The sequence below is a fragment of the Ictidomys tridecemlineatus genome, chromosome 5 (assembly GCF_052094955.1).
Source record: "Ictidomys tridecemlineatus isolate mIctTri1 chromosome 5, mIctTri1.hap1, whole genome shotgun sequence".
NCBI lineage: Eukaryota > Metazoa > Chordata > Mammalia > Rodentia > Sciuridae > Ictidomys > Ictidomys tridecemlineatus.
This window is the reverse complement of record NC_135481.1, coordinates 102,829,353-102,851,653: the sequence shown is the minus strand read 5'-3', so window position 1 is coordinate 102,851,653 and position 22,301 is coordinate 102,829,353. Positions and strand designations below refer to the sequence as shown.

Genomic DNA, 22,301 nt, shown 5'->3' with positions numbered 1-22,301 from the left:
CACTGAGATCGTATTATTATTATTATTAATTAATTTTTTTTTGGTACTGAGGATTAAACCCATGGGTGCTCTATACTGAGCCATACCCCAGCCCGTTTTATTTTTATTTATTTTTACATGTGGTGCTGAGAATTGAACCCAGTGCCTTAGGCATGTTGGGCAAATGCTCTCCCACTGAGCCACAATCCCAGCCCCTGAGATTGTATTATTTAAGCTTAGCCTCGAAGGATGAGAATTTATGTAGGTGGGAATATTAACAGGATAAGGTATTCCAATACTAATGAGGGTTGGGAACATAGGGGAATAGCTGGTATAACAGCAGAATGTAGGCCTTATAGTCCATGATTTTTTTATTTTTATTTTTTTAAGAGAAAGGTGAGTAACTGGGGTCTTGAATTCTTAATTCCTAGATCCAGTGGGCAGTGGTGAGTCAGTGAAGGTTGGAAAGGATAGGAAAACAGAGTTAGGAAGCTATTTTGATAGCTAGGTACAAGTGAAGAAAAGTCTTGAATTGTAAGTAGTGCCCAGGGCAATGACAAGGGAAAACTGGTTAGGACACTCCACCTTCCAGAAAGATTTAAAGATTTACACACTTGGCAGCTGTGTAACCTTGAGTGCTTTAGTTTCTCTAAGCCTTTTTTCTCAGGAATATGTTGTGATGGACATGGTACCTATTTGTAGAGATATTGTCATATAGCAATTTTTGATGTTAAAGCCTTAGCTATTATCTTTAAGGTTTTTAGAATTGGCATTCTTAACTGGGGTCCCCTCCATGTACCTCAGAAATTCAATTTTGTGATATAATCGATTTTAAATGATACCAATTCCTTTCTGGTATTTTCTAATTCTATTCTAATCCTATGTATCTTAAATTTTAATTTATTCATTTAAAACATTTGGGAAGGATTCACATGCAGTGAAGGATAAATCTCTTTTACTTTAGAAATTTTTATTATATTTTGGAAAGAAAATATATATCATTCTATTTATCTACTTTTAAAATTCAGATAAGAAACATAGAACTTTTCAATAAATATATTAATAAGTATAATAAGATGTATTCTGGATCTTTGTTATAGAAAAGTTAAGGGAAAGATGTAAAGGTATAAAGTAAAAAAATGGTGGGCAAGAAAGAAAGAAAATATAGGGATTGGGAAAGAATGGTGATAAAAGAAAGCTGGGTACATATACCATCCCAAAAGATAATATTTATTTGTTTATTTTAAAATAAGGCTTTAGGATATGACTTCTAAAAATATAGGAACATTTTTCTGTCTAAAAAAGGTTGTAATCATTCTTAATAAGAAAAAAGATTATTTTAAAGCCATCCTAAAATAGCTGTAGAAAGATGGATTTATAGCAGATTTACATATTTAACACTTTACCATCTTATTTTAATTTTTAAATCTCATTTCTAAGTAAATAAGTATTTAAAGAATACTCTGACTTTAAATGTATTTCTGGAGAGGATGAGAAGCATGGATCATGAGAAATAAGGAGCAAAGGGCAAAGGAAACTTTTCAGTGATGTATTTAGAACTTGAACAATGCTTTTTACATGTGTGAATAAAATGGGAAAAAGCATGTGACTTAGAAATACAAGATTTGGGTTCTAGTTCTGCTATTATAATTTTTTGCAAAGCAATTGTGGGCAAGTATTTAAACATTCATTTTATTTTAGTAGCAAAAGTAAAGTTGTAATTATATCAACTTTATAGGATTGAAATAAAAACATGAGAAAATGCTAATGTAAAGACTTTGTAAGCTCTAAAGCCATATGCAAATTTAAGGTATAAATGACAAAAAGAAATATTTCCCTTTGTTAAAATTGTCATTGTTTTTTGGTTCACTAGGAAAGTCAAGAATAGTTTCTTTTTAACAAGTATGCTTTATGAAATGCTTAAGAAACAACTTGTTTTTCATGAAAATACTCCAATTGCTACTTAGAATTGCTTTGAATTTTTTTTCTCAAAAACTGCTAGACTGTCATGTATAATATCAACTGCTTATGCCTATTTTTTGCATCCTAACTTGGATTTGCCTTTTTTCTTTCCATCATTATAAGAAGACTATCACATACATCTGCAGTCTGAAACCAGTCTCTTCTGAAGGATTAGTAGGGTCCAGAGGAAACTTCAGCAAATCAATTATCTTCTGAACCAAAACAAATGATTTATTAGTAAAAAACTATATATAATATATATGTATGTGTACACATATACATATATATGTATATACATATGCTTATGATATGTATCTCTATATATCAGCATTTCTGTATAACCGATAAAACATTGATGCATACAATAATAAATGTTTAATGCTTGAACAATGGGTCAGTTAGACTGTCTGTTTATTGTGGTCAGACTCGTTCACTTGTCTGGGGTGAGCTGGCTGGTCTGCTGAGCTAAGCTGGAAGACACTGGGGCATGTCCTCATACTCAGGAAGAGTTTTAGAGCAAGATGAAAAGAAAGAAGACTTGCAAGAGAACATGTGCCACTGCACACTCCCATTTCAAGCCTCTACTTGTATCACAACCACTAAAATCCTATTGACCAAGCAGAGCCCAGAGTTGGGGGTCCTTGGCAGGTAACTACTTATGGTGAGAGGGCAGTATATATAAGAATTTCGGCCACATTATATAATGTATTACACTGGTGTCCCTTTTCTCCCACTTAGTTTCTGGTAAACACAGTAATGGGAAGACTTTCTAAGTGTTTGCTTAAAATCAAATTCTTTTGCTCAGTAACAATATTTCATCCTCATTTTATAGTTTATAGGTATGGTGTTATGGTTTTGATATTGAGACCTTGCCCCCGAGCTCTTGTGTTTATGCAGAAATGTTCAGAGATGAAATGATTGGATTGTAAAATCTGCAACCTAATGAGTCTATCCTACTTTGAATGGACTGCATGGTAACTGTAGGCAGATGGGTTGTGGAGAAGGTAGATCCATGGAGGCTGGTGTACCCTTCTAGGTACATCTTCCTTGTCTACCACAACTCCCTTTCCTGACCATCTCCTTGCTGCCAGGAGGGGAGCAGCTTCCCTCCTCCATGCCCTTCCCCCATGATGTTCTGCTTCATCTTGGGACCACAGCAATGGATTTGGTTGACTGTAGACTGAGACCTGTGATATCATGAGCCAAAATAAACTTTTCCTCCTTTAAGGTATTTTGGTCACAGTGATACAAAACTTGGTTAAGACAGAAATTGCCACTGAGAGTAGGGTCATTGCTGTGACTAACCTGACCCAGGTAGTTCAGAAGCCTTTGGAAATGGTTTGTTGGAAGAATTTGAAAAAGTTTGAAATTTCAGGGTAGAGAAGCCTTAGAATTTTGAAAGCAAAGCTTAATGGGGGATTCTGGTGGAGACTCTGAAGACTAGATGCCAATAGGAATGACTGTGCTCATGAGGTTTCAGAGGGAAATGAGGGCTCCATTTGGAATTGGACTAGAGGTCACTCCTGTTATATTCTAGTAAAGAACTTGTCTCCATTTTGCCCATGTCCCGATCTGTGTGAGGCTGAATTTAAAAATGATGGACCAATTACACTGGTGGAGAAATTTCAAGGCAGCATAGCATTTAATTAGTGGGGTGGATATTGCTGGCAGCTTTTAGCTAAGTTTATTGTGAGAATCTGGAGGAGAAAACAGAGCTAAAGATTTTAAAAACTTGCAGTTTGGCCAGAAAAGAGCATGTAAGGTTGGTGCCAAGGAAGGTTGTGCTTCTTGTAGAGATTGTAGCTTCTAAAGAGATGCAGAGACAATAAGAAAGATAGCTTGAGAACATCTCAGGAATTTTTAAGACTACATCCATTGCAGGCTCAAGGATATAGAAGGCAATATTCCTATAAGATGAGATCATGGGCCACCCTGCTTGCATAGGGATCCTAGGAAGTTGTTTCACCAAACTGAGCCACTGGGGCACTTAAAGGGTGCTGTAGCCCCGATCCCAGGAAGCTCAGCTGCTGCGAGAGCTGGCAAAGTATAGCAGGCAAAGTGTAGTAGGGTTAGAATCCCTTTGGACTGCCCCTTGAGGTATATGCATGAAACTAAAGTGAAGCCAGAAGTGAAATGGAAATGCCAGGAATTAAGAGATGCCAGTTTCATAGACTATTTGCAGAGAAAAGCTACTGGATGTGGAGGCAGCCAGAAAGAAGAAGCCATGTACACTGCCCTGGTATGGCCAAAGGGGCGGGACTGCGTAAGACCTTTGGAGAACATATCTTGCTGTCATGTGTCCTGGATGCTATACTCAGAGTTATGGGAGTTGTTTGGCTAGTGGATTTCAGTTTTCCTTTGGCCCCATTACTTCTTTCTGTGGCTCTATTTCTCCCTTTTGGAATAGGAGTGCTTACTCTGTCACTATATATTGGATATATGTAACTCCCTTTTGAGTTTTTCAAGGGCTTACAGCAAAGAGTTTGCCTTGAGTCAGATGAGACTTTGCATGTGGACTTTTGGGCAGAGCTGAAACTGTTAAGGCTGTGGGAGATAAATGTTATGGTTTGGATATGAGATACCTCTCCAAAGCTTTTTTGTTTCTGCACTATTCAGAGGTCAAATTATTGTGAGAGCTATAACCTAACATTCATCCTGGTAATGGTAGGTAACTGTGGGCAGGTGGGGTGTGTCTGGAGAAGTGGGTCACTGAGAGCATGTCCTGGAGGGGTGCATCTTCCCTGTGTCCACATCCTCCCTGCCCCTGCTTTCTTGCTGCCATGAGGGTAGCAGTTTCCCTCTCCCATGACCTTCTCCATAATGTTCTGCCTCACCTTGGGCCTATAGCAATGGAGGCTGCCATCTATGGACTGAGACTTCTGATACCATTAGGCAAAATAAACTTTTCCTCCTCTAAGTTGTTCTTGTCAATTATTTTGGTCACAGTGATGCAAAACCTGACTAAAACACCATGACTAATGTGGAAGCTCTGTCAGAGCATCAGTCTGTTTTCCCTTATTTGTCTTCTGTTCCGTAGAGGAGAGTGTATCTTTCACATATTTAATCCTGATTAATTCTTCCTAATTGAACTGCTGATTCTCACCTGGGCAGTAATTCTTCCAAATTTCCTTTCCTGCTTTTTTTGCAAATTAGGATTGCAAAATCAGCTACTAAGATAGAGGGACCAATTCAGTAACACATTGTGTGAAGCAGGCCTGGTTGGGATTCGTTCAAATGAGAAGATGCCTGCCTAACTGTAGGGAAGACACTGTTTTACATTCATTGCCATGGGAATATTTATTCCCAGAATTGCCAGACCTTTGGATTTTTCAAGAGAAGCTGAAATTAGAATTATTTGTTTTCAAATTAAAGTTTCAAAATAGTGTTGTTGTTAAACACACATTGATAGGTTGAGTTTGTCTAGGTCCTCCAATTTTTATTGTCTGATTTAAGCCAAATGGCCAGAAACTCAGAGCAAACTCTGTCTTTTTGTTCATGCTGATCTCTTGTTCAGTCTGTGGCGATTTGGACTATTAGAGGTTGTGTGAACTCTCTGAAAACTTAACTCTTGCCTGCTATTTTGGAAATATTGTATTATTTTAAAAATTCTGTGGAAGTTTTCTTTCTTTCTTTCTTCTTCTTCTTCTTTTTTTTTTTTTTAAATCTTGACCTGTTTTCTTTTTATTTAATTTTTTCAACTGCCTTGTTTGTTTTAGAAGGGTTGTAGTTATATGAGTCTAAAATATTTGTGTAATTCTTTTGGCGGGGGCTATTAAGTAACCTAATTTTCTTTTGAAATTTCTTGGTTTTTAACAGATACCTACGTAGTCATCTGAGCAGCTACATTTGCATGTCTGCATAATCAGTCATTTTGTATGCTGCATGGACTTTCCTAGAAAACATGTCTTTGTACTTCTTGCTGCATGGACATTTATCCGTGTGATTCTTCCCTTATACTTAGTGGTGCTGGATCAGGGTGGACCTCTCAATATTGGGGACCAAAAATATAGCTTGTGAGTTGAGCCTACCAGGTTTCTCTCATGGAATAGTGGGGTGTGTGTATGTGTGCACGTGCATGTACGCATATGTGAAAGAAAGCATTCTGTTTCTTCCAAGTTAACTTTCCGAAATTTAATTCCTTACATATAAAATGGATTGCAGCAGTATTTATTTCGTAGGGCTGATGTTAGGATTAAATTAGCTAACGGGTAAAGTGCTTAGAACAGGGCTTGGCCCACCATGAAGGCCTTATGAGTATTGGTTATCAACATTGTTGTTTACTTCAGCTTCTGCCATGATTATCACTATTACCATTCATTTTCTTTTTTCTTCTGTTTCTTTCACTTATACTAGCTCTAGTGTGTTCTGGGATTTTTGGGAAATCAGAATGTTGATTTCAACAATAAATATTGTTCTTACCAGATTATTATTATTTTTTTAGAGAAGAGTTCTGTTTTTCATTATTTGACATCCCCGACCCCACCTTTTCTTGACGGACATTCATATGAAATAGCATAGTAATTAAAAGGTTGGACTTTGGAGATAAGACTCTTTGGATTTGAATTCTGACTCTGTCAGTTACTAAGTTATTTTACTTCTATATGTTTTAGTTTTCTATAAAATGAGGATGATAATAATATTGTAAGGATTAAGTGAGAGTATATAGAAGGTAGATAGTACAGAGATTAGTTCATAGAAGACTAGAAATATATAGCAATTATTTTAATAACGTTGAACATTATCACACTTTTCTATAAGTGCAAGCAGGTAGTATCATTTGTATTCTTTCGATTTTATAAAACAGCAAGTTAAAATGAAAAAATTTGACTTAATTTATGTCATGTTTCAAGTTGCGAGGTGTCTTATTTATTTAAAAGGCATCTGTAAGTTATGGTTTGAATTCAGTCTCTTCTAGCTGTGTAGCCACTGGGACTCTTTTTTTTTATTTTCAAAAAAGATGATACTTTATTCATTTGAGACAAGAATATTGAATATGTCAGATGGTATTCTGAAGCAGGGAATAGAGAAGTAAATAAGATATCATTTCTGCCCTCAGAGAGGTTACAAATCCTGCCTTGCAAGGTTGATAAGAGGATAAACTAACCTTTACCGAGACACTTTTCTATTTGCAAAGTTCCTGTCCCACCTAGGTGCTCAGTGAGTGGTGGCTCTATATTTGCACCTCTGATATTCTGATTTCCTATGATGTGTTCCTATTGTAAAATCAAGGTATGTTTCTGCTTTATCAATTTTTAAAAAATCTTTCATATTGATTTTTACTTTTCAAATCTGCTTATTAAACTTTCATCTTCAAGTTCTTAAGCAAGAACATCATTAATTTCTCCTTGACCCTTATAATTGGCTATGCCACAGTTTGCTGGATCATCTGCTACTGCACTTTAAATAGTTTTAGAGCGAAGGCCATTATTTGTGTAACATGTTAAGGCAGGAGGCTTGAAAGCTGGGAACTAACTCCAGAGGGTGGGGGAAATATATCACAGTGCTTGCAAAAAAGTGCTCAGATGGTGTTGTACATACAAGACCCCAAACAATAAGTGCTTGCTTACATGGACCCTATTAGTGGTAGTTCTTGTCTAAAGTCTGCCGTCTTTTTTCTTGTATCTTGGACCTGTTTTGTATTAGAATCCCCAATATTTTCTCATCAGAGGCTTATATCCCATGAGTAAATATCCCTTTCTGGCTACTCATTTATTTCTTTTTGTCTTTACATATGCAGACTTCTTCAAAGAATGATTTATACTTATTACTGCTGCTGCTTTACCTCCTGTTTACTGTACAACCGGGCACCTTCCTCACTTACACTGCTTTGCTCAGACTGCTTTTGATACGTTCACTAACAGTTCCAAAGGATGCTTTCTAGTCCTTTTCCTATGTGACCTGTTATATTAGTGTATCAGAGTTTGGTTTCTCTCTAAATAGGGGAGACAGACACCCCACAGAAGTGTGAACAGGATAAGTTTAACATAAAGTAGTGGTTGGTAAGCTATTTCCCATGGACCAAATTTAGCCCACTATAGGCCAAACCAAATGACCTCATTCATTTACATATCGCCATGCTTTTATGCCAAAGTTGCAGAGTCTAGTAGTTGTGACAGAGACTATATGTAATGGGATTGTCTCTAAAGGAATAGAGAGAACTCAGAATTCCCAAGATTGAAGGAAAGTATTCAAGGCAGGTATCAACTTGGAGGGAGGTGCTCCTGGAGGCTGGGATTCAGAACTTGCTGGAGAAGGTATCTGTAGCCCATTGGATGGTGGCAAGACTGGATATCTTAGACCAGAGCTGGGCAAGTACTGAATACTGTTCTAGGACAAGGCAAATATGGCTTTAGGGCAGGGAGCTGCAACCAGGACTGATATCAGGAAACATCTCCGGGGTGTGTGTAGGCTGAAGTTGGGAGATTGACTGCAAAGGTACCTGTTGCCATTCACTGGGAATCTGAGTAGGGAGGTGGCGCTATTAAAACTTGATAGGGATTGACTGTCCTTCAGCAGGATGCTGAAATGGAAATGCAGCAAATGGAAAACTTTGGAACCAAGATGAGAAACCTGTTCCTCCTTTAGTGTCCTTCTAGCATCCTCTATGGCAAAACTTACTGTTACACCAACTAAAAAGGAGAAGTGTTTAAAGTTTCTGTTTACAAGGAACAGAATGGAGAGTACGTTTGGAGTTGAGAGACAATAAATTAGCTGGCAAAATTTTTACGAGTTCTTTTCTTACTTTCTTCAAACCCTCCTTTCCACAACTTTTGTTATACTATTTCACCTGATTTCCTACTTAGTTTTCATGGTTGAGTCTCACTTGCTAGCTTCTTCTTTCTGCCTTTTGTATGTTGGGGTTCTTCAGGGATTTTCCCTTGCTGTTCTTCTTTTCTTAGTATAAATTATTTTTTTCTTCATGGTCTCATCCATTCTCATACTTCATCTCCCCAGCATTTCCTTAATACCCCATATCCAGGTGCATGTTAGACATCTTTACTTTAATTCCTTTCATAATATACAAATTGACTCTTCCTTCCTACCTGAAACTTGGAGAAGTTCTATTTATGTTTCCCTACAATAATTTTCTCTTACTTACTCATTTTAATAGTCCATAATCCAGCCAGCTACCAGGATCAGGCATCTGTATTTCATCTTTTATTCTTTGTCTCATATTTAGTTCATCTCTGCCACTCTTTGTCTCTACTACCATTGGCTTATATGTGCACTTAATGGGTTGTGATGGTGTCTAAACTCAGCTCTGTAGGATGTCCTTATTACCATGTCACTTCCTGCTCAAGATTGTTTTCTCCCCCTTTATAGTAGTAGCTTTCAAATATTTTTCTTTTCTTTTCACAATAGAATTCTTTTAAAAGCCTACCCATACATAGCAAGCCATAGCACAAAAATCACATGAAGGTAGCAAAGCTCATGGGAAAGGTAAAAGAGCTGTGCATATTTGGGCCATCTCTAGTTCTCTAAGACAGTCTTTAACTGGACTCTATTTCTTGATCTTAACCATTTATTAAAGTTGTTCTCATCTTTCAAGATGGGTGGAAGGATCCTGACCTGACTGCTCTAGAATTTGTCTTATTTCTTAGCTCACCATATGAAATAACTCTCATACTTTTTATTCCTCCCATTAAAATGTGACTGACTTGTTTACTTTGATCTGTAATTTCTAATGTAGTAATAGTTTATAACAGGCTGATGGACTGGACAGTTGATTTTAATCTTACTTGAATTTTATTTTTATATGGAAAGGGTTTGAGGCAGAGCTCTCAAATCCTATGGCTATTGAATCATTGAGAAATACATTCTAAAATTTGAATTTGTTTTATGATTAGGCTTAAAATATACTTCCCATTTCCCTTCTAAATATCATCATCATTACCTTGAACATCTTCTTTGAGGACAGTTGCCATAGATAGGGACTGCTGAGGCACAATGGAGGCTATAGAAGCAATCATCTACTTAACATGCACTAGTCGGTCTTTGTGAAATATCATCCCTGATGTTGGGTGCTTATCTTTTATGGAACAGCTTGCAAATCCTAATTGTTTTAAACTGACTCTGAGGAAAAGAGATTTGAGAATCAATAAATTATAGCTCTCATACATACAAATGTGCATCATTATAATGAAGACAATCTGATGGCTCTTTTAGGTCAAAAAACAAAAGAGGTGGACTTGAGTTTATAAAGGCTTTCTTCCAATCCTCTTATTACAAGGTTTGAATATGGTTTTACTGTCTCTGGTTACTGTGTTCAGGTTTGCATGTGGGCATTTGTCTTAGATCCTCATTGGGAGTGAATTGATGGGAGTTTGCTACTTGCTTTGGTGGCTGTATGTCTTCTTTATAAGCTTCATTAAGGCAGAAACAACAATATTTATATCTTTAAATATTGATGTGTTGGGAGCAACTAAATAACTGTTCTAAGAATTGTGCCATCTGCTCTCCAGATCCTGAGCTTTCTCTAAGATTTTAGAGACTTTTACCCAAGGTCACACATCTTAGTCCTCTTTAGACTCTGGAAAGGTCTAAAAAACAGGTAGCACAAATGTCGTTTTCTTGTCAGTGACAAGGTTTGTTTTATCAATTACTGCTTTCTTTAATTGAAGGACAGACTTTTTTCACCTAAAACCAGAATTTGGAAAATTCACTTTAGTTAAATTTTTCTTCAAGAGCACAATCGTTCTTCATATATTTATTAATTCATTCTTTTCTATCATCAGCAATGTTTAAAGTTCAAATTGAGTGAGAATGAATTTCTCATTCAATTTGAACTTTTTCTTTTAAACTTTTAAAAATAATGATTAAAAATTTCCTTGAGTATATACAGATGCTTTTATACTTAATAACTCTTTGGGCTTCAAATTACAATATTGATTATATGTCACTCATGAACCATTTTTTGTTTTCAAAGTAAAATTTGATTGCATAAGCAGTATTAGTTTCTATTAATATATTTTCACATAGTCCTTCAATTTTTAAGTTCTTTCTGGCCTTTAGAATTTTTCTTTAAGTCAGCTTTTTAATCTAGTAACTGTCTTTTAGCATAAGTACAAGGAGAGAATAGTACACAACTTGAAGAAAAGTTAGCTTATAAATTAGCTTATAAACTCATGATAAATGGTTTCTGTGGCTAGCCAGTGCCCTTTAGTATGAACTGTGGAGACTGGCATTTTGATCCCATTTTGTCAAATTAGTAAGAACTAGAGACATGGCCCTACCTCGATAGATGTCAGAAGACAAGAATATAAGGGCAAGAAGTTACCAGGGAGGAAAATGAAATATGTTCCAAGGAAAAGGGAGTTCTGAATATTGAACTTTAATTTTAACTCATTATTTGGGTTGCCAGTTTGTTAATCTGCTGTTATCCTATTAACTTACAATCTTTTTTAAAAAAAATTTTAAAGATGTTGTGGAATCTTTATTTTATTCATTTATGTATATGTGGTGCTACGAATCAAACACAGTGCTTCACACATGCTAGGCAAGCACTCTACCACTGAGCCACAACCCCATCCCTTTAACCTGTGATCTTTGAAGGTGATCGTTAAACTTGTTTTTCTTTCTTTTAAATAACATTTTCCCTCCTGATTATACAATAATAATACAAGTTCATGGAAGACAGGACTGTTTAAAACAATAGAAATTCATGAAGGACAGGAATGTTTAAAACAATAGAAATTAGCTGTACACACTGGATGGTTAATATACTTTTGGTATATTTTCCTCTCCTTTATTCCTGCCCTTTCCTGTGCCTCTAAATTTATATAAGGGTAATTAATATGCATCCAGATAACATAGTGTTTGTTATAAAACTGAAATTCATACTTTTATTCCTTTCTTTGCCATTAAATATTCTCTAGAAACAGGATAAGGTATTTTAAGATCATTATAATCTTAAAATATATGGATGCTCTGTATTTTTAATCATTCTCTTGTATTTTGAAATTCTAAGTTATTTTTATTGTCCTTTTAGTACAACTTCTTAGACAAGAGTGCTCTTTCCCTGTAACCTCACTGTCCATAGATATTATTATTTAAAAGAAAATAATAGGTTAGAAAGTGATGCCATTGTTTAATTTATTTTTCTTATTAGGTTCAAGGTTTTTTCACAGTTACACTTGTTTTCTGATGTGATCACCCTTAGTATGCTTTTGTTGATGAAAATTGAATGAGTCTAATACGTTAGGTATGGTTTTACTGGTAGTACATTTTATGAGGTCAACTGTCTTTATTGCGTATGATATTAGACTGTACCATATTTTAATTTGGAGTATAAATAATACATTGTTAATGATGAATGAAGAGTGTATAAACATTACTGCTTTGTGCTTTTCTTTTTGAGTTGGTTATATTAAGGGGTTCTCAGGAATTATTTTCATGGTCTTCCTAGGTTTTGATCATTTGTTGTGAACCTCAGTGGCCACTCTACTCTCATTTATTTTTCTCTGTCTCCATCTACATGATGTACAACAGCTATCGACAGTCATGTTGTTGGCTGATGATGGATTGGCATCTTTTGGTAGGGATATAATTGACACTATTGCTTTCTGAGTTATGGCGCTGAGGGTAGGTGTCCACTTGAGTTAGCTATAGGAGTGCGTTTGACCTTTTGCATTGTTAGTAATAGTTGAAGAAAATACCAAATTTTTATCAATCATGAAAATAATCTGTTTTTATTATTATATATTCTTTAATTTTCCTTAGTTTAACATTCATGAAACTTATGTCATTTAAAATCCTTACGTGGTTGCTTAAAAAAAAGCCATGTAAATTTCTTAGATGTATCTCACTTTAATTCTTGATATCTCTGCAGGAGTTCCATCAGATGCAGGAGTTTGAACATCTTTTATGGCTCAAAGTGATTGAAATTAATAGCGGAAGACTTTGTGTGTGTTTGCCAGTAAAACTTATGCTGAAAAGTGTGATTCTATCTTGTTAAAAGTATGTAATCCAAGTTGGGGTAAGTGAGAGAACTTTTTTCCCTGTGTTATATGACATTTAGAGACAATAAATATCATCTCAAAAAATGTTTATAAATAAAAAAAATATTTAATGCTTTTAAATAAATCATCTGTTTTAGAGTTAATTTTAGGTGCTCCATATCTTCACTTGTTAGATATTCCACCTGTTGATTATAATATGTGTTCCATCATAAAAACTTTGAGGTGTCTATGCCTGTGGTAAAAATATAAAATGTGGCATGAGGGGTGTACATGAAATCATATTAGTGGTTTTCCCTGGGGAGGTGGGATGAGAATAATAGTGAGTAGGAGTGTACTAAGGCTTTATTTATAATGTTGTAAACATTTTCTTTTACAAAATTAGAAGCATGCATGTCAGAATGATATTTATCATTAGTGTTAATTATTTGTAGGTAGTAATGTCTATATCTTCTTATTAGTATTGTACTTTTTTGACATTTTTCCATATTAAAAAGAACCATAACAATTTCACTTTTAACTATTTTTAGTCAAGTTAAAACAAAAATTGTCTACTCATTGGAAGAGTCTGATAGACCATTTATATTCAGTGAAGTTTTCTTCAGAGAAATGATTATTATTCAAATTTTGGTGCTCTTAGAAAAATCAAGTGTCCCCAAGGATGTTTATTCTGTTGCTTGTTTTTAACCAACAACCATTATAATAAACACATTGTTTTTATTAAGTATCACCTTTCTGTTCTGCTTGATGATTTCTTCAGTTTAGTTTTCCAAATTACAACTTTTTAAAAATGAAAGTTATTGTACTGTAAATTTTATAATTTCAATTGATCTCAGGCATAATTATTCTCTTCTCTTATGTATGAGATAGAATCAGGAAATGTAAACCCCTTGCTCTAAGGCCAGTGGTTTGATTTGTTTTTAGTACTCTTTATTAAATATAGCATAGATATACCACTTAGTTTTTTTTCTTGGTGTCTAGTTAAGATTTCATATTGGTACTTGATGTTTCCTTACTTATCTTGATATGAAATAAGAGGGAACTGAGGGGACTAGAGACACTTATTAAACTGTGGCCTGTTATTTTCTTCAAGTTCAATTAGCCATTAGGATTGTTCACTCTTGGTACATAACAGATAGCAGAATATAGTGGGATGAACACGTTATTGAAGATAGAGAACACTGGCTGAGTCTTGGGTCTGCATCTTGGGTCTGCTACATATCACTGTATGGAGTTGGACATGTTACTCAATATCTCTTGGCCTCAGCATCCTGTATAAATTAGGGCTAATAGTGTTCACTTTATAAAGTTGTTATGAGAATTAAAAATTGGTTTTCTATATAGGCATCCACATATTACCTGTATCCACATAGCAGGTGCTCAGAAATGTTGGTTCTTTCTCCTTTCACTAATGGAAAATGTTGGAAAGGACTTAGAATAAAAGATTATGTAGCAGAGATCCATAAGATATACTCAGAAGTTATTTTCTACATTTTAAAGACAAACTTTACATTTAAGATTAAACTTTACATTTAAGATTTCTTTTTCTATTAAATTTTACTGTAAGCTGGGAAAAGGAAAGCCAAGCTTCAGCCTTAGATTTTTTTTTTTTTAAATGGGAGAGAGCAGCATTGTGAGCACTATGCCTTTATATTTATACATAGGAGGGAAACAAGAACCAGAGGAAATAGTTGTAGAAGAAAGTTGAAAGGCCTTGGGCAGAGGAGAAACATGAGTTTTTTTTTTTATTTTTTTTAAGAGAGAGAGAGAGAGAGAGAGAGAGAGAGAGAGAGAGAGAGAGAGAGAGAGAGAGAGAGAGAGGATTTTTTAATATTTATTTTTTAGTTTTCAGTGGACACACATCTTTATTTTATTTTTATGTGGTGCAGAGGATTCAACCCAGTGCCCTGCACATGCCAGGAGAGCGTGTTACTGCTTGAGCCACATCCCCAGCCCAAAGCATAAGTTTTTGATTGCAAAAACTAATCTCTTAACTAGTGCAAAGAAGTTGTATTCCATTTATTCTGATTAGATTTTGAAAAACCTAAACTCATAGCAAGAGTTCTTGCTTTTTTTTTAATATAATTTTATTTAATATCTTTAAAATCATATTGCTTTCATTAAATGTTCTAGGATCTATACATATGTAGCATATTTTCCCTATCTTCTCTTTAGGTATATGGTTATGTACTTCCAAGATACATTCAGAGTAAAGATCCAAAAAGTCCAGAATATTCTGTCATTAAAGAAAAGTTTTATCATACTGTACTTAATAAGCCAGGAAAAAAATGACCATATAGATATTAGGAAGATTGTAACAATTAATGTTAAAATAAAGATTGAGTTAACTTTCCACTAAGCAAAAAATGAAATTATTGTCACTTTTGATCAATTGAGTTTTCTCCACTGCTTCTTTGTTTTAAATGTATTTATTTTCTCCAATTTATATTATAAGGTTTTCTGAGATTTGAGATTTTTTTGAATGAAATAATTTTCTTATGCATTAAGTAGATAATAGAAGTAAAGAGAGAAGACATGTTTAAAGAATTTTTCTATTGATATTTTACTTTGTTTCACTTTCTGTTTTGGTGGAGATGTTGAAGATGCTATCTTCTTATGTATTCATTATTATAAAATTTGTATCTCTTTTACATCATTTATTCTGTATTTCAAATTAAGGTGTACAATATTTGTTGTATACTGAATGGGATTCTTTTATTGTAGGACAGGCTGTGTATCTTGTAGTATTTTTATGTATAAAGAGACATGTTCACATAGTAAGCTATAAACAGAAGTCTAATATTAAGACAATTGCAGGTCCTAGTTTCAGAGAATAGCTCTGTACTTCATAAAATTTGGAAGCACTGCACATATCTAAGGAATTATTATTCAGAGTGATAAACATTACTAAAATCCCATTCAGTCATTGTTCTCTTAAAGCATCCTAAATAGGAGGGACAATTATGTGGGGAAGTGACTTGTATTTTCAAACTATTTTTGTAGAAATTATAATATGTCAGAGGGCTAATGTAATAAAGACCTAAAAATATTAAAAAGTGAATCATTACATTAATCTCATATTTTCCTGTGTTTTACTGTTTGACTTTGACTTGGATTTGGTTTTTAGCATTTGTGTACATCAATGGCAGAATCATCCAGTGATTCCGAACGCTTCCGCTTTCATGACCGATTGAGTCAATGGGCTACCAGATCAACTCATAGGGAAACTCGAAGTAATCCTACAGTCACCGAGAAGGTCAATACTATAACAAGTACTTTACAGGTTAGTTTAATAGTGGTTGTATTTCATAGATTTTAAATAGTTTGAGCTGAGAAATAGTTTTAGTGTATTGATTTTCTTACTACTGTAACAAATTACCACAAAGCTGAAGACTTAAAAAAAACTAAACTTGTTTTCTTAACAGTTCTGTAGGTCAGAAGTCTGAAAAAATTTGTTCCCTTGTCTTTTCTAGCCACCCCCACTTCTTGTTTGTGGCTCCCTTTATCTTCAAAGCCAACAAGGATGTTAAGGTTAAGCCCTTCTGACCACCTGTCCTGCCTCTCTCTCTCTTTTTTTTTTTTTGTTTAGTCTTTGGGGATAAACCCAAGGTTTTGAGCATGATACCCAGGTGCTCTACCACTGGGTTATATCCCCTGCACCCACTTTTCCTTTTAAGGATGCTTGTGACTTCTTTTTTGTCAAATTAATAATGCTCTATATCTCAAGGTCTTTAGTCACATCTGTAAAATCTTTTTTGCCAAGTATGGTAAGAATCATATTCATAGGTTCTGGGGTATAGGACTTAGAAATTGATGAGTTCCATTATTATACATGATAGGTTGTTAAGAACGTTCTGAAATGAAGCAATATTTCTATATAAAATATTGTGGGAGTGAAACCAGAAGAAATTATCATAGTAGATTTTTTTTTTTTTTGGTACCAGAGATTGAACCCAGGGGTGCTTAACTACTGAGCCACATCCCCAGCCCTCTTTATTTCTTATTTTGAGACAGTCTTGCTAAGTTGTTTAGGGCTTGCTAAATTGCTGAGGCTGGTTTCATAATTGTGATTCTCCTGCCTCAGCCTCCTGAGCCACTGGGATTACAGGCATGTGCTACCATGCCCAGCCTTGTAGTTGATCTTCTTGTGCACATGTGCCTTTAGAGAGGTTTTGCTGAAGTCGGCTTTATGGATGAGTAGTACACATAGAGATACCATTTTGATCTAGAGGCTTACTTAAGACAGTGTTTGAAAGTTTGACTTAGGCAGTGAGTTTTCTTTCCATATAAAGAACTTGGGAAAAGGGTGAGGGAAGGGGTAGCACAGTCATGCTAGAAAAAAGAAAACTCAGAAATAGATTTTTTTTTCCTATTCATGAATCCCTTACTTTTGCCTTAGCCTGGATAAGCATGGATTTTGGCTTTGTTTTGGGTTAGTATGTAATTTCTCTGGAAAAGCTACAATTTGATTTAAAATAAGAAGGTCTATTCTTTTTAAACTTATTTAAACTGACACAATAATGGACGTTTAGGGCATGAATCCTTGTACTTTCCCATCACAAAGACACATTAGGTAAGTAGGTATTTTTGAAAGAGATGCCTCCATTAATGTTTTAGGGAAAATCTAGCATATTTAGGTGGAAACTGTTTTTCTTATGATTAGAACTAAATTTATTGTTAATAGCTAAAGGTGAAAGAATACTTATTTTTTTTCTTTTCTCCTAATCAAGTTCTGAGGTGAAGTAATAATTTTAAAGAATATTAATCCTAATGATTTGCATCTCTTATACACAGTCTATTGGATTTGGTTTTTCACAATTATTTTTCTATGAAAAGGAAGTGAATTAGAGGTACACAAATTTGATAATTAGGGTTCTTTTCAATTTGTGGTTTGTTGTCAACTTATGGACTCTTGGATAAGGCTTTAAATTATATGCTTTAGATTTCACACACATGAATCGAAGATGGGTTTGAGTTTTTTTCCTCCATGGTGTTAATTAAGGTTTATTTGATATTTATGAAGTATATTGATAGCTGACTTAATTGTGAAATAAATTATACCCTTTACAAACTATTGGCTTGGGTGTTTAACATACTACTCAGATCAATTAGGAAAAACAGTGTTTGGAACAATTAATAAGGTCTGTTTTCTTTATCAAGGACACCAGTCGGAATCTTCGACAAGTGGACCAGATGCTTGGGCAATATCGAGAATTTAGTAATGGACAGGCGGGTGCTATCGAACAGGTGAGAACGTTCACATATGTTTTCATTATTGCTTACCTAGCTTTTTGGGAGTAGTTTTTGGAGATTGGGGATGTAAGCTTAAGGAGATAACCAAAGTGAATAGTTCTAATTTTTAAGCTGCTTTGCTATTTTATAGTTTAAATTTAGGTTATCTTATCGGATTGCCAGATAGCTTATATAGATTAGATTCTATTGAATTTGAAAGCTTTATGTCAAAGATGGGAGAATTTAGGACATGAGTAAACAGAATGTTCTAAACTTGGGTCACAAATATTATTCATGGAAAGATACAAATTTTAAGGGTGGCTAATTTTAAGGTAACACATATTCATTGTTCATTGTCAAAAAGGTAACAATTTTGGTAGTTTCTTGTGTATATTTCAGAGCATTTTCTATGCATGTTACAAGCGTGCATATGATGGCTTTAGACAATAGAACAGTATAAAATATAATGCTATGCAGCTTTTTCATTAAGTTATGCTGTCACTATTCCTATAATTTTATGTAGTTCTACCTCCTTCATTTTCACAGTTATATAATATTCCAAAGTATGGATGTATCCAGTAAACTATGTAGCAGGGACCATTATTTCACACATGTTTTTGTGTAATCCTGTAGGATACCTGGAGATAGAATTGATAGGTTAAAGAGTATGCACATTTGAAAGTTTGCTGGGTATTTCCAAAGTGCCCTTTCAAAGATGCACCAGTTTGTACTCACTTTACATGAGGTTGTAAGAAGGACAAATGATCCAGAATTTTGAAATTGGGTGAATAAATATTTAATATTAATTAACATTCATTTTTCTAATTATGTTTTTTCTTTTGGAATTTGTTTCCTCATTTTCTGTATACTCTTGCAAAACTAATTAAATTTATTCCTTCATGTTTCTAATGAGTATGTACTGTAATAAGATTAATATATTATAATGATTATTTTTTATGTATCTTTGCTGTACTGGAATTGTTATAACTGTCAAGTTATAATTGACTTGTTATCCTCTTCAAAAGTATAGTCATACTCATTTGCTTGTAATTAGAAACTAATTGCCCGTACAAAGAAAACATATTTCTCTGGTAAAGATTTCTACTACTTTCATTTAGAAAATAAACTTAGGCTTGCTTGCCTATCATGCCTAAGTCCCTGGCTTCAATACCCAGTACTATGAAAGCACAGAAACAAAAAGGAAAATAAACCTGGGCATTTTTTGCTCTTAGAGAATTCTTATGCTTTAAGATGTAGTTGAAGCTGTAGAATTTATATATTTAGGTAGCTCATGAATTGATTTAAGTTAATTAATAATCTCTGCCTTTTTATTTATTTGTGAAAAGTTGAAAACATTTATTGTTAACTAGTAACAGAACAATCCTACTTTGTCAAGTTGAATGTTAGAGTTTTACTTATAATAGAAAATTTCTTTTGAATTATGCAATTGGGAAATGAAATTATGTATTAGAGAAATTTCTGTATAGACAAGCATTTAAAGCACAAAATGTGTTCTCCTGTGGCTTTAAGTCTCTGGTGGGGCTAGATTTGACTAATGGTGAACTTTCTGGGCAGTGGTTTTATTCATGGGAAATAATCTCAGCAGGTATTTCTTTCCATCTGAGTTGTAAGTACATTGACTGCAAAGCTACTCATAGAAAAAATAAGACTCAGGAGAGCCAGAGTCTTTGTTTTTGCTTCAGGCTATTTCTTGGTCTAGTCTTGTTTTTCCTCAGTTTCTTCAAATTCTTGTTCTGTTAAAACAGTTGATTCTCAATGATTTTTCCTCCAGCATATCCAAGTACTATGCTTTATATTATATTCATTCAATGTAGCAATGATTTTTATCTTGCTACTCAGAAGTTACTTTCAGGGAAGGGGAAACACCTGCCATAACCTATGGGAGACATATAACTGAGAAAGAATATTTCTTACAAGTGATTCTGATGGGCCTTTCACTGAAAATTGCTTTCACAACGTTAAAATATTTATTGTTATGAAATATATCATGCCTAAAAATGGTTACATGTAATGTGCTAACTATCATGTGATTTATGTGAGTCTTAATAGTCTTCAAGTCTTTCAAATACTTACTGTAATTGACCATCTTTCTTCTTTCTTTTTAAAAATCAATGTGTGTTCTGCAATCAAACAAATCCTCTTGCTGTGGAACATGCTTTTTTTTTTTTTTTTTTTTTAAAATCCTGTGATAGGTTAAACTTAGCCAATGCTCAGTCATTAAAAAAAAAAAAACAAAACTCACCATGCTAAATGTTCATTGCCTCATTGGAATTAGTATTTCTCTTATAAAATATAAAAATATTTCCTAAAAAATGAAATCAACTCTCTTGCTCTGGGGAAAATAGGAACTTTTATTAACTTAGATTTTGTAAATGATTTTATTGCTAAACCTCAGGAAACAGAGATAGTGATATATATTTGCTTAAATTTTAATTTTCTTAGAGTTTAACTTTGTGAGCATAATTTATCAAAGTATGAGGGAAAGAGTTTAGAAATATAAATATTTTGTGCAACATTTTCCTCCTGAGATTATTTCCCATCAAGGTCACTGTAAAAATTATTCCTTTTGGTCTTGTAAAGTCTAATTGCTGGGATCATGTTAGGTCAATTTTTGGACTAGTTTTCCTTAAAATATTTGTGACTTTACTATTGTTTCCTTGAATCTTTAAAATCACCAGCCATAAGTTTAATTCATTGCTTATAATATGTGAAGGCTCTTCTCTGAGGGGTTGAACAGCGCTAGAATACCTAACTTTTCATAGTCTCTTTGGGAATTTCTCCCAAATAGTGAAAGTAAATGTCTTTTGAGAACAATGTACTAGTCTCTCAATAGTGTATCCCCTACACTCTATGTATGTTAGCTATTAGTTCTGTTAGCAAGGCTATAAGAGATATTATTAATATTCTCATTTTCAAGATAAGAAAACTGGGTCACTGAATAGTCATTAACTTGCCCATGGTCTCTTAAGTGTAGCAAAGGTAGGAGTTTGTTTCAGAACCCAGTATCAGTATTCATTTACTTCATCAGTCATAGTTACTCAAATCTTCATGATTTTTATTTATAAAAGTTGGGGCTTTAGATTTAAACTTTGAAGGGTTATATAATTGTACATTGAGAAACTAGATATTGGAAATTACATCATTATAAAGCAGAAGGCCTTTGTCTCACAGGTCATTATTATTATAGCTGGTACAATGTCTAGAATGAAAGTTAGATGGAAGAAGTATAGATAAGAATTGGGAATAAGTCAGGTGGTGAGGTAAGATTGGTACTGAGGTATTGCTACAGGTGGCTTGTCTAGTTGCAATTTTAAGCAATGGGGTGGAGTCTGTGAGTTATCTGTACCAGCACTGACTTTACCCCCTTCTTCCTAGGAAACAAGTATTGATTTTTCACTAACTTTTCTTGTAGCTGTTCTAGTCAACAAATCATAGTTAGTTGGATAGTGTGACTTTGGTTCTTTTGGCATCAAGAACGTTTTGAATTTGTTAGAGGTTTGAGAACATTTGGACCAAAGAACATATGTGAAGGTTTTATTTTAAAACTTACTATGAAGATTTGGAATGAATTATGCTTCTTAGTGTTAGACTACTGCTAGAACGGTGCAATTGATTTGCTTAGTGCTTGGAATACTTCTAGTACCACATGTTCCTATTCATGAGAGAGTAGGGTAAATCCTTGTGGTAATGCTATAAAAATGGAATGCCCTGAAGAAAGAATATTCAACATAAAATGTTAATATCTTGTGTAGTAGAAATTTGTGCTGAAGTTGATGAGTTAAAGTAGTTAATCCTGGGTATAAAAGAAAAATACAGTTCTCTTGATTCGAAGCAGCAAATTAAATTCATTTTTAAGGTACAGATTGACTAAAAAAATAATATCAAATTAGAGTTTAGGGACTTTTAATAGGTGATTTTTTTTCCTAATTAAGTACTCTGATTAAAATTTCACTCTGGAGTAGGAGAATGTCACCATCTGGTATGCGAACTTTGTAAGAATATTGAATATTAAATAATAAAGTCCAGGTTTTTCCTCTTATTTAATGGGCTTCATTTGTCAGATGCACTTATTGACATAGATACTAGCCATTTATCCTACTGCAAAGTTGAGTTATCTACTGCTGCTTGGGTGAGCTTCACTAATTCACTAAT

At 34.2% G+C, this 22,301-nt stretch overlaps 1 protein-coding gene across 4 annotated transcripts in view; it reads left to right on the top strand.

The window, feature by feature from the left end:
* Positions 1–22,301, top strand: part of Cep128 (centrosomal protein 128) — a 407,740-nt gene that overhangs the window by 7,997 nt on the left and 377,442 nt on the right. For 3 of the 4 annotated variants that reach the window (XM_078050644.1, XM_040274765.2, XM_040274763.2), the window contains exons 3-5: positions 12,770–12,916; positions 16,024–16,179; positions 18,057–18,143. In XM_078050644.1, coding sequence (XP_077906770.1) covers positions 16,039–16,179; positions 18,057–18,143 — 228 coding nt within the window. In that variant the 5' untranslated portion in view covers positions 12,770–12,916; positions 16,024–16,038. The remainder of the gene's footprint in view (positions 1–12,769; positions 12,917–16,023; positions 16,180–18,056; positions 18,144–22,301) is intronic. The other variant, XM_040274764.2, reaches the window with a different exon arrangement.